Source organism: Alexandromys fortis, unplaced genomic scaffold (genome assembly GCF_014885135.2).
Source record: "Alexandromys fortis isolate MF-2015 unplaced genomic scaffold, M_Fortis_MF-2015_v1.1 scaffold_44, whole genome shotgun sequence".
Lineage (NCBI taxonomy): Eukaryota > Metazoa > Chordata > Mammalia > Rodentia > Cricetidae > Alexandromys > Alexandromys fortis.
In genome coordinates, this window is record NW_026067921.1 from 7,890,523 (window position 1) to 7,904,622 (window position 14,100).

At 44.5% G+C, this 14,100-nt stretch overlaps 1 protein-coding gene across 17 annotated transcripts in view; it reads right to left on the reverse strand.

Annotated features, from left to right (window-relative positions):
* The window catches only part of LOC126501214 (uncharacterized), a 166,316-nt gene that overhangs the window by 36,016 nt on the left and 116,200 nt on the right, over positions 1-14,100 (reverse strand). For 12 of the 17 annotated variants that reach the window (XR_007591568.1, XR_007591566.1, XR_007591573.1 and 9 more), the window contains 4 exons: positions 11,747-11,885; positions 10,749-10,900; positions 2,801-2,898; positions 2,455-2,527 (listed from right to left, as the gene is read on the reverse strand). Coding sequence is in view for 1 of the 17 variants with exons in the window: in XM_050141761.1 (XP_049997718.1) it covers positions 2,455-2,527; positions 2,801-2,901; positions 10,749-10,900 (326 nt within the window). In the remaining 16 variants the exon portion in view is untranslated. Of the gene's footprint in view, positions 1-2,454; positions 2,528-2,800; positions 2,902-7,900; positions 7,981-10,748; positions 10,901-11,746; positions 11,886-14,100 lie in introns of all 17 variants that reach the window. The other 5 variants (XR_007591579.1, XR_007591577.1, XR_007591572.1 and 2 more) reach the window with 4 other exon arrangements.

Consider the following 14,100-nt stretch of genomic DNA (forward strand, 5'->3'; position numbering starts at 1 on the left):
TGTGCAGAGAATTCACAACAACTTCCTAGATGAAAAACAACATAATTGAAACAAAAATGAATATAAAAACAGATAGACAACAGAAACTAAAAAGCCCTCTGGGGACCCAGAAATCCAGGGCAACCTTGGGCAGAGACTAGCTGACACAAGGATTTAACTGCTCTAAAACAAAGTATTTATTTGGAGATTAAAGTTAACTTATTTTTTTAGAGGTTCAAATTCTTAGTTTAAAAATGACAATGAAGTTCTTTAACTTAATTTTGTGAGTCTTCACTGAGTTGGCTCTTCAGTTTGCAGCAGCCGAAAGTCAAAAAATAAGAACAAGAGGGATAGACTCTCCCCCATTCTAAAATGGGTGGTACACAGCAAACAACTAAAGATCTTGCTTTCCAAATAAATGTTATTCCTTAATTTTTAAACTTTGGAACATAAAGTGATTTGTCAAGATGGACACACGCGTGCGCGTGCACACACACACCACTTATTTTAGAACATTGTAAAAACAATTCTCTAATATCTGAGTTTCCAAAGTGTTCTGTCATTAGATAAAAGTCAGGAAAAAAAATGTCTACGGCTAAATTCTGGTTAATGACCAGGTTTGAAGACCTTTCTGGGGCCCAAAGAACACATAGTCTCTTTCAGACCTCATATTTCCTATTCTGTGCTGATTAGCAAGCTACCCATTGGGATAAACTAGAGCTTCAGGACGGCATCCACACCATAAAGAGGCTAGTCTCTCTGTATCTCTGTCTCCGTGTCTCTCCCTCTCTCCTTCCATATAGATATTTCCATATATATATATGTATATATATTTCTGTCTCAGTCTCCAACTTTTTATCTCCCCCTTCTCTGCCTTTTGTGATTGTTTGTTTTCAGACAGGTTCTTTCATAGCTGGGGCTGTTTCCTTGGACTCCCAATCCTCCTACTTCGACATCTCTAATGCTGAGAGGTCAGGTGCATATCCCCACATCCAGCTTCTCCACCTACGCTCTCCAAGACAAAGACTATGTGCCAGGCAACATGACATGAGTCTTTAACACAGGGGTAATTCTTTCTAAAAGTTTAATAACCAATTCTCATCTTTCAAAACTTATTTAATAGGAGACTGTCCCTTTGACCCCTGACTCCCTATTAGCCTCATCAAATGGTGGGACAACCAGACATTACGTCTGACCTAAAATGATGTGGCAAGCACACAGATTTATCCACAAGGACTTTACCCAAGTGTACACCTGATTCATATCGTCTTTGGATCTATCTAACCTCCAGTTTACAAGAAACGCAGAGAAGAACATGTTAAATCTCAGCATAAAGAAGCAATCGGATAATAGAGAACACAGGATATTCCATGCGACAATCAGATGGGACTCAACAGAGGCTGACATCATGAGAATGCAATGCATGTGGCTATGGAGCGAGGAGGCAACACGAGACAGAAAGAATCTTCATAAATAGGATGCCTGAATGAAGTACGAGTTCTTGTTTGAATTAAGCAGAATCACAAGATTTTTGGAGGGGGAGGGAAACACAGGAATTACTCTTGGCGGAGAGAGTCATTGTTTGGAAACAGTGGTGAGGGCTGCACAATGTTGTCAACATGTTTAGTCCCACTGAATTGTATGGTTGAGCTAGAAAACGTTACATTAGGTACAGTTTACCACAGTTTTGAAGCAATATTTCATGAAACAAGCAAGGAAATTCGAAATGTAGATCAATGATTAATAATGTTAAAAATTATGTGGCTTTTCTGAGGCATGATAGCAGAATTGTGTGTCCCCCACAAACCTGTGCTTATTCTTCAGAGGTGAATGTTGAAATGTTCAGATGACCTATAAATCTTATTTAAACAACGAATAAGCTTATCTTCCTCCAGAAAAGAGGAAAATAAAGACTACATTGCAAACGCTTTGCAATCATTTGATCTCCATGATAGACATTGTGTGTTCGTGTTGTGATTCTGTCTCCAGCTACACTAGAACCGTGCATGGGGAAAGGGGTGAAGGACAGAGTCCTCTCTTGTGAGCATCCTGATGTAAGTCTACTCAAGATTTACATTCGCTTAAAAGTCAAAGAGGGAAGTTAAAGAGTAGACGGAACGTTAGCCTGTGTCCTGAGTCTGTAAGTAGAGTCGCTGCCTTTAGCTGGAACTACTAGCTCCTTATCTACCCCCAGCTTCCTTCAAGGGTTGAGCAAGCCTATCCTATTGAAAGATCAGACAGTTGCCTTTCTGGGAACTAACAGAGAGGGATCACGACTGTTTCATCCAAGGCACCCTGCAGATCAATTCATTTTCCTTTTAAGAGTCAACATGCCACAAGCAAGTCACTAGGTCTCATCTCTTCCAGGTGGTCATGCAGTTCACATCCATCCTTAGGCTCTTTCATGGATAGAGCCGTACTGTACCCTGGCTAGCTGTAATCTCAGAACAGAAGGGAAGGAGAGGGAAAACTCACCACACATATCGCCGTTAGAGTATGTCTCTGGGAATTGTAACTGATGGCTTTCTCTGTCCCACGCTGATAAAATCTGCAAAGCATTTCATTTACACAAACAGCTGTAACTTTGATAGAAAGCACAACTCGCTTTAATAATTACACAATTTCTTTCTGGGTTGAAAATACTACTTGAAATCTTGAAATGTGCAGATTCCTCTAGCGCAAGCATGTCCTCATGCGTCCCTGGACAGCTATGAAAGCAGCCCGACACATTTACAAATGGCAATGTCATGTCACCGTGTCAAGAGGCTGGACACTGCAGTGGATCACTGACTGGCAAAAAAGGGGCGGCACTCTTACTCACCAAGGCATCTGCTAAGGCTGCTTGACCTTGTCCTCCACCTCCAACCTCACAGCTCTGCCCGAAGCCCTCCTCCTCTGCTTCAGTTCTGAGCGGCCGTTCTACTAGAGAGAAGATTCTTAGTTGGTGCCCTTGTTGTCTCTTTCAGCATTGTGAAAATATCTCCCACTGTCTCCTGGCAACGACTGTTTATGTGGAGAAGTCAGCTGTTTATCTTATTTGGGTTCTTTTGTACATGTTTTGCCTGTGTTTTTCTTGTGGTTGTTTGTTTGTGGTGTGGGCCTCACCCATGCTAAGTAAATGCTCTGTCACTGCGACACATCCTTAACCTGTTTGTTTTGCCTTTGCTATTGCTTGATCAAGTTGCTGCCACAATTCTCTTCCTCCTCTGTCTGTATTTTTACTTTAGTGTATCTAGGCATAGAAGCTGTTCTTAGATAACTAGATGGATATATTTCATAAAAATTTCAGGGGTTTTGTCCAGTATCTCACTAAATCCTTTCCCCCAGTATGCATATTTTGATATATTCACTACAATTTACCACAATTTAAAAAAAATGTGGTAAAACAATTTAAAATCCCAGCACTTAGGAGGTAGAAGTAGGTGGATCTCTGTGAGCTCAAGACCAGCCTGGTCTATAGAGCAAGTTCTAGGACAGACTCCAAAGCTACAGAGGAACCCTGTCTTGAAAAACCAAAAAAAAAAAAAATTAATTAAATTTGGTAAATTGTACATAATGTAGTTTCCCATTTTAATCATACAGTTCAGTGGCATAAAGCACACTGACAAAATTGTGCAACCATCCCCACTGTTTCCAGACACTAACTCTACCCACACAGAGTAATTCTAATTCCTGTTTTCCCCTCCCATTCAAACATTCTTGTGATTCCGTGACACCAGAACAAGATCGCCTACTCCATCCGGGCATTCTGTTTCCTAAGTAATTCCACATTCGTCTGAGACTCTTTTCCATATTTCTTCATCCTTTCCCTCTGATCTTGACAACAAAAAATCTCTAGCTTCAGATCCGCTGAATTGCTGGGTACTGTGGCACATGCCATTAATCCCAGCACTCAGGAGGCAGAGAAGTCTCTGAGTTCAAGGCCAGCCTGGTCTACAGAGGGAGTTTCAGCCAAAACTACATAGTGAGACCCAGTTTCAAAAAACAAAACAAAACAAAAAATGCCGATTCTTCTTCTAGGGTGAATCTACCACTGAGCACTTGGAGTGAATGTTTTTATTTCAATTCCTGTACTTTTCAACTCTAGAATTCCCACTGTTTTTTTTTTTTTTAAAGTCATTTCCGTCTCTGCATTTAGACTGTCAACCCCTATCTAGTGAGACATGTCCCCTTTCCTCTGTGAGAGCGATTTCCTTTGTTCTCTGAACATACAATATCTGCCGTGAAGCCTTTAAGTCCAACCTCCCGGCCATCTCCTACTGCAGTTCCCACTGAAGCCTGTTTACCTCCTTGTATAGGAGACATATGCTACACATTGTTTTTCTTGCTGCAAACAGGATGTTTTTAATAGTATTTTATAACAATGCTGATTGCTGATTCTCTTGTTGTAAAGCTGATTACCACCCATCTACTTGGTGGACTGCCTGAATTCTTTTGGTGAGAAGTCCTTTTCTCATTTGACATTGCTCACATGGGCGTGTGATGTGGAGCAGCCAGCGTCACTTTTAGAACACGCACAGTTACTCCAGGATGGCGGTGCTTTCAGGAAACCTGACTGTCTGTCTGTCCCTCCCTCCCTCTCCTTCAAGTTTTCAGCCTCTAGTGATACGATCCCTAGGTTGTAGGCTCTACTTCTTGCCATCTATTGCACTGTTTCCCCCCAGTGCTCCGGGTCATCGATTTCTCCACACTGATCCAATTACACAGCAGCCTCTTCACGGTGGCTTTTGAGGTCAGTCTTCAAGATTTGTCCTAAGCCCAGAAGGCTCTCCTTGGCTCTTTCTTTCCCTAATATTCTCTAGCAAACCAACCAACCTAAAGCTTATCTAGTTCTCTCGCGGAGCCAACAGCTTCCTTTTCATTGCTTAGTACCCAAGTCTCAACTGTTCTTAACTGACTTCAGTGGGAACTTTGCCATGCCCTCTTCCAAACACAGCCTCCCCTCATCAGTACTCTGTGTTCTTACAGCTGGCCTCTTTCCTCCCACAGAGTCTCTAGGACTCTCCTATTGAATACAGGCACTTGGCTTGGCCTGATGGCCCTGCTTTACAGAAAGAGCACTGAGTGGGGGCAGTGACCTCTTGTTTTGCTTTTCATTTTCCTTTGTGGAGACTGCGTCACACACCAAATAGCGTGGATGCAATTGGTCCCCACTTTTATGTGTCTGCCATATCTAAGTGGAGGCCTGGACAGGAATAAAGTCCTCCACCTTTGGGCTGCACTTTTGGGGGGATGGGATGGAATTTAGCACCTACAACATAGATGTGGCAAGGAGACACTGTTGGCCTTGACTGACAAGAGCCCTGCCTTCCTGGGCAGGCTGGAGCTTCTGTCACAACAATCTAGGTTAGATGGAGTAGGAGGGAGCATGGTTTAGATGCCATAAGTTCTCTCTCTTATTGAGATTAGTAGATTTTCTTAAATAAACGAGTACTTGCTGTATACCCTTAGGAAGCTTTCTGGAGACTTTGAATGATTGTTTTTACAATATGAATGTTTTGTTGACAGGGGACCGTAGGGCTCTTCCCAGCGCCATTCTGGAAATCGCCTTCTAATAGGATCTTAATGACTACAAACACTGTCTTGACTGCTAATAATGTTTTTCTGAGCTTCCCTCCGGGGTTCGGGCTCTGATAAATGGAGGTGAATGTGGAGATAAAGAACTGCTTGATCATCCCGGACCGAATGAAAACGCTATGGCCATGCTCTGAGAACTGCACAGAATACAGTGGCCAAAACAAAGCAGAAGACCTACAAATCCCCAGATTTCTCCCTGGCGTTTGGAGTGATGACACCCAAAGCAGCCTGGCTCCTCTGAGTCGAGTTCCCAGGAATGGTTTACTAAAGCATTTCTTGCTAAATTTCCCAAAACATGGTATGAGAGTTAGATTGGATTTACAGTAGAAAAAAGTTTCATCCGATCAATCGTGCTCCTTCTCCCTCCTCCTCCTTTGTTCTGAGCATGTATCCTTGCGGTGGCTGCTTTGAGCTTTGGGGCCCACTGAGCTTAGACCTAGAAAATGAGCCCAGATGACGGCGACTGTTAGTACAACTGTCAGCTTGTTGGGGTTCAGAATCCCCTGGAACACGATCTCTGGGCATGCCGCTGGGGAGACCTGACCACTGTGGATGGTACTGTGCCCTGGGCTGAGTCCTGGCGTGAATGGAAGGAGGAAATAGAGCTGAGGACATGCATTCCCCCAACGTCTGCTTCTAATTGTTAATACGCTATGACCAGCTGCGCTGCGCTCCTGCTGCTCTGACTCCCCGCCACGATGGACTGGACCCTTGAACACTGAGCCAAAATAAGTTTCCTTTCCCTTAAGTGGCTCTTGTCAGGGTCCTTTATCACAGCAACAGGAAGAGTAAATAAGACAATATTCTAAACACATTGACCTGCGGTTGGAGACATAAGCCAAGTCACAAAGTTGTGAAGTTCTAATTATGAAAGAATATTACACCAAATGGGTTCAGTAAGCTTCATATATTTGTGTCTGTGTATTGTGCATATATATATATACATATACATACATAGCTACATATATATGTGTGTGCATATATCTGTGTAACAGTGATAAAGAAGAATAGGTCAGGAATTTGGAAAGGGGGCATGGAAGGCATTGGAGGTGAGAGAGGGAGGGGTGGAAACAATGCAGACTCAACTCTCATTTATGATATCAAAAATTAAGATAAAATACATTTAGTGTTTAAATGAATAATTACAAATATTTATTATGTAGAGTATAATTTTTGTAATATATACACATTGAAAAGTAGCCAAATTGAACTGGTAAATATGAATTACTTAATGCTACTGTCAATTTTTTCCCTAGGATGAGATGTTCAGTATGATATTTTTTACCTCAAAAATATATGTATAAGCCGGGCAGTGGTGGCGCATGCCTTTAATCCCAGCACGGCAGAGACAGGCGGATCTCTGTGAGTTCAAGGCCAGCCTGGTCTAGAAGAGCTAGTTCCAGGACAAAAACCAAAAGCCACGGAGAAACCCTGTCTCGAAAATCAATAAAAAAAATATGTATAGGCCAACAGTAATTGAACTCAATTGAAAATAAGAGCTGCACACCTTTAAACCAAGCACTTGGGAGGCAGAGGCAGGTGGATCTCTGTGAGTTCGAGGCCAGCCTGGTCTACAGAGCAAGCTCCAGGACACAACCAGAGCTGTTACATAGAGAAACCTGTATTAAAAAAAAAAGAAAAGAAAAAGAAAGAAAGAAAAGAGGGACTTGTTGAGGGGATCTGGAGGGGGTATGGGATAGATACACTCAAAATGCATAATATACCTGTATGAAACTCTCAAAGAATAAATTAAAAATATTATAAAAATAATGTCTCATCTCTCTCAAGCACTAACTTTTTTTCTCACTTAAATTGAAGCTGGTTCCTAAATACTTCCTCCCACACTATGTCCCACTAATTTGGGAACAAGGTTTTCCTCTAACAAGATGTAAAGGCCCCGGCCCTGACATAAATTCTTAGTACTGCTCGACCATTCGAATAATTGCAGATCAAGAAGAGTCCTATCAGATCAAGAAGTTAAAATCAATCCCCTTCCAGAGAGCAGGTTTAACAAGTTCACCCACACCATGAGGACCTTTATGCCACCATCCCCCATGTCTACAATGACAGCAACTGACCAAAACAGGCTTTACCCAGTTTTTCCTCTGGTTAACACATCAGTCACTTCATTACCCTGGCCAAGTACCTGACAAAAGCAACGGGAGGGAGGGAGGAGGGAGGGAGATAGAGAGGGAGGGAGGGTGGGAGGGAGGAAAGGAAGGAAGGAAAGAAGGAAGGAGGGAGGGGGAGGGAGGGAGGAAAGGAAGGAAGGAGGGGAAGGGAGGAAAGGAAGGAAGGAAGGGGAAGGGAGGGAGGGAGGAAGGAAGAGCTTATTTTTGCTTACAGTTCCAAAGGATACAGTCCAGGATGATGGCGAGGCGTGGCAGTAGGTACTTGAGGTGGCTGGACACACCGTATCAAACACTGAGGGAGACGGGTGCTTGGGTTCAGTTTGCTTACTCTTTTTTTGCTCAGTCTCCAATGATCCCAGCGGGTGAAATGCCATCACCCACCTTTACGGTGGGTCTGCCCCTCTCAGTAAAGTTGGTCGAGATAATATCTCACAGATACGCCTTGGTGATTTTAAATTCCGCCAAGCTGACAACTGAGATTAGCCATCGCCCTAACTATCACTCCGCCAGCAGAAACGCCACAGCACGACCGCAGTGTTTAACATCTTTAAGGCATGCTATAAAGTTTGTCCTCCAGAAGGTCACTCAGACTGGAGCCTAGGTCCCCAGTGTGGTGGTGACGAGGTAGTAGGGCCTGGTGTAAACCGATCAGGATGTGTAGACTCTGTCCATACAAGCAGGTTGATGCTGGTCTAATGAATCCCATCTTGCCATGTGACCTCCTCCACACACATACCCACCCTTGTGGAACCATCTACCACGAGGTCCTCAACAGACCACTCAGATGCCAGCATCATGCTCTTGAATCCCGAGTCTCCTGATAAATAAACCTTTCTTCTTTACAGAGTATCCTGCCTCTGGTATTTTGTTACATACAGCAATATAAAATTAACTAGAGCAAAGTGTAAATTTGGAAGTGGATAGTGATAATGGATGCAGAAGATTGTAAGCATACTTCAAAAAAAAAGTGCTATTTGGAACCCACGGCTAGTGTATTCTAAGCACATGCTGTACCAATAACCTACATCTCCAGTCCAAGATCATGCATGTACTTTATGTCATTGAATTGTACACTTCAAAATGTCCAATGGTAAACCGCATGCTATGGCCATTTTACGACATACATGCATACATGCTACATACTCGGGGCTTCATTGCCGCTGGCTTTCTTTTTGCTAGTTTTTGTTTTGAGATAGGGTTTCACGCTGCTGCAGCAGGCTTTGAATCACTAATCACCTGGCCTCCATCTTCTGAGCGCTGTGAGCGGCTGGCTCTCTGTGCACAGTCGTTCTCAAAATGCTTCCCAACATCCAGCTTGGAGCTTTGCCAGAATCTGAGGGTTTTTTTTCAAGAGCCAGGCTTAGGCTTCCTGCATATTTTTTGCCATTCATATGACAAATGAAAAGGAGATTAAGTCTCCTGGTCGCTGCCTGTGTCTCAGAGGGTTGCAAGAGAGATGTAGCTACTTAAGAACTCAAGGATACAGAATGGGCCTGGGATGGGTGTCTGCGCATTTGGGGTTAGCCTGAACTGAATCGGTGTCTGCTTCCTTGTGCTTTCTCTAAGTGGCAGCTAGCAGGATCCCGATTTGTTAGCCTTAATCTAGAATTATGACAACACAGCCTCAATTAGCTGCCAATAGTTTTGAACATCCTTTCCTGATCGATCAAGCCTTTTTCCTGTTAGCCCGCTACAGCCTTGTGACCCAAGGCTCTGGAATGGATCAACCCGCCTACGCCTGCACACAGCACTGTGTCTCCATGGAAACAGCTCATCAGGCCCTGCTTGGCTGCAGGTACCGAAGACCTCTCATTTGCAGCCTGGGTTCCACAAAGACTCAATTTTAGCAACCAGGCAGGTGTTAGGAGCCCCATCCTTTCTAGCCTCCAGGGTCTGGCCTCTCATGTAGCCTCCTTTGCATTGCATGGGGAAAGTCCCCAGCTCCACTGACATCGACGTGGTCCTCGAGGCACTGAAAGGGTTTCTGCCCCACGAGCCTCCCAACAGGTCTTCTTTTCTTACTGTTGCCTCCACCCACCAAAGCCTAGAGCCATTAGAATGCCTGCCGCCCCACCTGGAACAACAGCTCTATACCCCTGGGACCCTCCTGTCTGCATTCCTATTGCTCTGGTGTAGCTTGGGTCTGCATCATTTGTCTCTGGGCTACAAAATTCTCCACAGTGGCCCTAGAACTACCGTACATTTAGTCTTCATCTTACAATTGCGTTCTAAAAACATAACCCAATAACATGTCATAAAAAGAGACTTCGCAGAGTAGGAGATGTGGGACAGAGGAAGACTCAATAATGCACAAATGAAAGGGATGATAGCACAATGGGGTGACTGTCGTCTACAGAATATTACTCCACTATCAAGAGCTAGAAGACAGCGTTCGCAGGGTCTGAACACAGGACGTGACAGATGTCCAATAAGATGGAAAGGCCAATCCTGCTGATCTGATCAATGCACATTGCATATATGGATTGAATCATCGCTCTCTACCCTGTAGATATAAGCAATTATTACATGCCAATTAAAATCAGTTAAAAATAAGATATTGGAACTGAAATGTCAGAATATGATTATTACCATAGTTTTTTTCCTCCTGTGTACCACCCCCACCCCTATCCTGGGCTAAGAAACAAACATATTTTAATGTCCTTCCCTCATCCTAGGACAGTTAGTGGCTCCCAGTTCCCTCAGATAGACTTCAGACCCTATACCAGACAAGCAAAATCACACTGTTATTGATTAACCTGACTCACCTCCCAGACACATCCTCTATCCTTCTCCCCAATTGGCCAACCTGATTGTGTTAGTTACTTTTCTGTTGCCATGATAAAAAGACCATGATTGAGGCTAGAGGGATGGTTCAGTGGTTAAGAGCACTGACTGCTCTTCCAGATGACCTGGATTCAATTCCAGATGCACATGGCATCTCACAACTGTCTGTAACTTCAAATCCAAGGGATCTGACACCCTCACAGACATACAGGCAGGCAAAACAACAATGCACATAAAATGGAGATAAATTATTTTTTAGAAAGTTAAAAAACCCACCATGATCAAGGCGGCTTATAGAAGATTTTACTGGCTTATGGCTCCAGAGGGATAAGAGACCATCGTGGCAGGGAATCTTGGCAACAGGTGGCAGACATGGCGGCAGGAACAGCTCCCATCTCAATCGGCAAGCGGCAAGCAGAGAGAAGGACCTGGAAATGACAAGAGTAAATTATGCTCTCAAAGCCTACCTTCAAGACATAGAATCCACAGCTCCTAAACCTCCCAAACAGCACCACCAAGTGGGGAGCAAGCGTCCAAACATGTGAGCCTATGGGGGGGATATCCCCATTCAAACCACCGCACTGATCTGGGAAATCCCTTATCAAGACTCCATTCCCAACAGGGCTGGAGAGATGGCTCAAAGGTTAAGAGAACTGACTGCTGTTCCAGAGGTCCTGAGTTCAATTCCCAGCAACCACATGATGGCTCACAACCATCTGTAATGAGATCTAGTATCCAGAACACTATATACATAATAAAAATTTAAAAAAAAAAAGACTCCATTCCCAGCTGGCTGTGCATTGTGTCAGGTTGTTCAAGGTAACCGTCATACCACCCTTTTGTACGACTTCTTACACATTCTGGAGGGCTATGCTCTCAATCCTACAGTTGTGAGTTTCTTTAAATTCTAAGTATCTTTCCCACATTCTTCTACTCATCTTTCTGCGGTGGAGGGCAAGCTGTGTGCCCAGCTCCAGCTCAGTGCCCACCACGGTTACTCAGATGCCTGCTGCACAAAGGGAAGAAGAGCAGAAGCCTCTGGAATAACAATGTCACCCCACGCTGATGGTAAACATGTCTTGTTGACGGCTCAGTACCTCTACCCCACCAGCCTAGGCCAGCTGTAACTCAGTCACACACCACGGCATTGCAGCACAGGCTGCTGGCCACTGGATATTGGGATGCATCTGTAAATGGGGTCACTGCCTCTGCTCGGCTCTGGCTGCCACTGGTTGCCTCCTTTTTTGTAAAACACCTGGGAGGCCTGCACCAACCTTAGGGCTGGGCCCATATGGCTCTGTCAGCAGCAGGAGAGCCATTCCTAAGAGTTGAGATAAGGAGGCAGGCTTTCTCTTGGAGTCCAGGAAGATTCCTTTCTTGCTGGTGGTGCAACTTCACCTGGGCAATGCTTTCCTAGGGGAATTCAAGATCAGAGTCACAGTGAGAGGAGAAAACAGCCAGACATTTCAAGACCTGCCCATTGTCTCCAGGAGACAGGGTTGTTTTGTCTTGTCTTATTTTGTTTCATTAGGGGAGGCTTGGGGTTAGTGACAGTGGTAAGTAACATATGTCATATCAATCAAAGGGAGGGGTGAATGGATGGGGACTCTGGTCCCCCAGAGTATGACGCCTGGTCTAGGAAAGAAGCCAGAGGCAGGTGCCCACCACACGATGTGGCGTGAGGCAGCAGGTTGCCTTCAGCCCCCATCTTTCTCCTAAATCAACACATCTTTCATCTTCTAGAAATGAGAAACCAACTTTTGGCCGTAGACCTGGATGAGAGGCAGAAAGAATGGATTTTGTTTCAGTGTGAGCGGAAGGCTAGTGCAGACAGAGAGGGGGAGGAGCAACCAAAGGCCCAGTTCCACTTTTTCCATTGCAGTAAGTAAGCAAAGGAGCCATTAAATGAGAAAATGTATGTGAAGGCACTTAGCACGGTGTTTGGCAAATGCACGGGATTCGATAATATTGACTCGTTCGTTTTACATTCACTCACTGGCAGGACTATAAGGCAGATTTGTGTGCAGAAAGAAAAACAGGGGTACAGTAAGGCGGGGGTGCATTCTCTTCCTGGATAGTTGATCAATTTTGCCATTAGACGTTTCTGTCTTTGACTCTATCAAAACCTCCGAATCCATCAGAGGCAAAAAAAATTTATCTTCACATATTTTCATTTTACTATTAAAGCCGATTATATATTCTCCAGCCCCCAGTCCCACCCCTGACTATAGTGGGGATAACGTAAATGCATTAAACACCATAGATGGGGGAGTGGTACAAAATTCCTAGGGAAGCTGAAGCAAAAACTGGTCAATCTAAATGATAATACAACTATGCACATAACTTATACTATAAAACAGCGCCAGGCCTGACAACAAGCCTGGAATCGCAGCTACTTGGGAGGCTGAAGCAAGTTCAAAATCAGCCTTGGCTTGAAAGTGGGCTGAAAGCAACTTTGGAAACTTAATGAGGCTGTTTAAAATAAAAAGCAAAAAGGGTGACTATGTCTCCATGGCTAGTGATGCCTCCTTAACAGGAGAATCTGAGGTAAGTTCCCTAAAACCAACAGAAAAAGCAGGTTCAGAGATGTGTGCCTTTAACTCCAACACTGGGGTTGCTGAGACAGGGGGATCCCTGGGTTTTGCTGGCCAGACAGTCTAGCCAAATTGGTGAGCTCCAGATTCAGCGAAAGAATTACGTGGGGAGCAAGAGAAGAAGATACGTGCCGTTACCTCTGCCCTTCTCATGTACGCACACGTACCCACACCTACATGCTCATACATAGACATACACACACACACAAAATAAAAAAGTGACAAAGAGGGCTGGAGATGCGGTCAGTGGTAGAGAGTTTACCTAACAGGCACGAGGCCCCAGGTTCAATCTCCAATACTGAAAAGGGAGTTTCGTATGTGTGAACTCTAACAAGCCTAGCTTCCCGATAGAGATGAAAGCAAGCGAAGAGGACAAGGAGACACCCAGCCATCTCACCTTGATGCTACGGAGATGCCATACTTAGATGGTTAGGGGCGGGAGAACGGGAGAAGAAAACATCTGTTGATGGCTTACTGAGTGGTAGGGGAGGGGGCCAAAGGCTGGCGCAAATCACGGGCTCGGATACATAGAGAACGCTCTTAATGGACAGCCTCTAACTTCCCCTTCTGGTTCTCAGAACAACCAGAACCGAGGACGCTACAGACAGTCCTTGCAAGGGCCTAACAAATGTTTGTTTAACCCAAACCAAACTAAACACAGAACAAAACGAAGCTGGAATTTGTCAACATCCGTCACCGAAGCCCCACACGCTGAGGCTCGAGAAAGCCACTGGATTCATTTCAGCTCTGACAGTGAACTAAGCATGGCGTGTGTTTGTACTTGCTCGTGTCCCGCGTGTACCTTCTCTTCGTGCTCAGCAGTTCCCCGAGACACGTAGTCCTCTTTAATACTTCTGTTTACAGAGATGGAACGCTACTGCAGTAGAGTCTTGCTCAGATTGGCGAGAAGAAGAAGAAACTGCTTTTGAGACAGGGGCTCACTCTGTAGTCCAGGCAGGCCTAGGAATCATTGTATAGCCCAGGCTAGCCTCACACTGCACATCATTCTCCTGCCTCAGCTTCATGAATGCTGC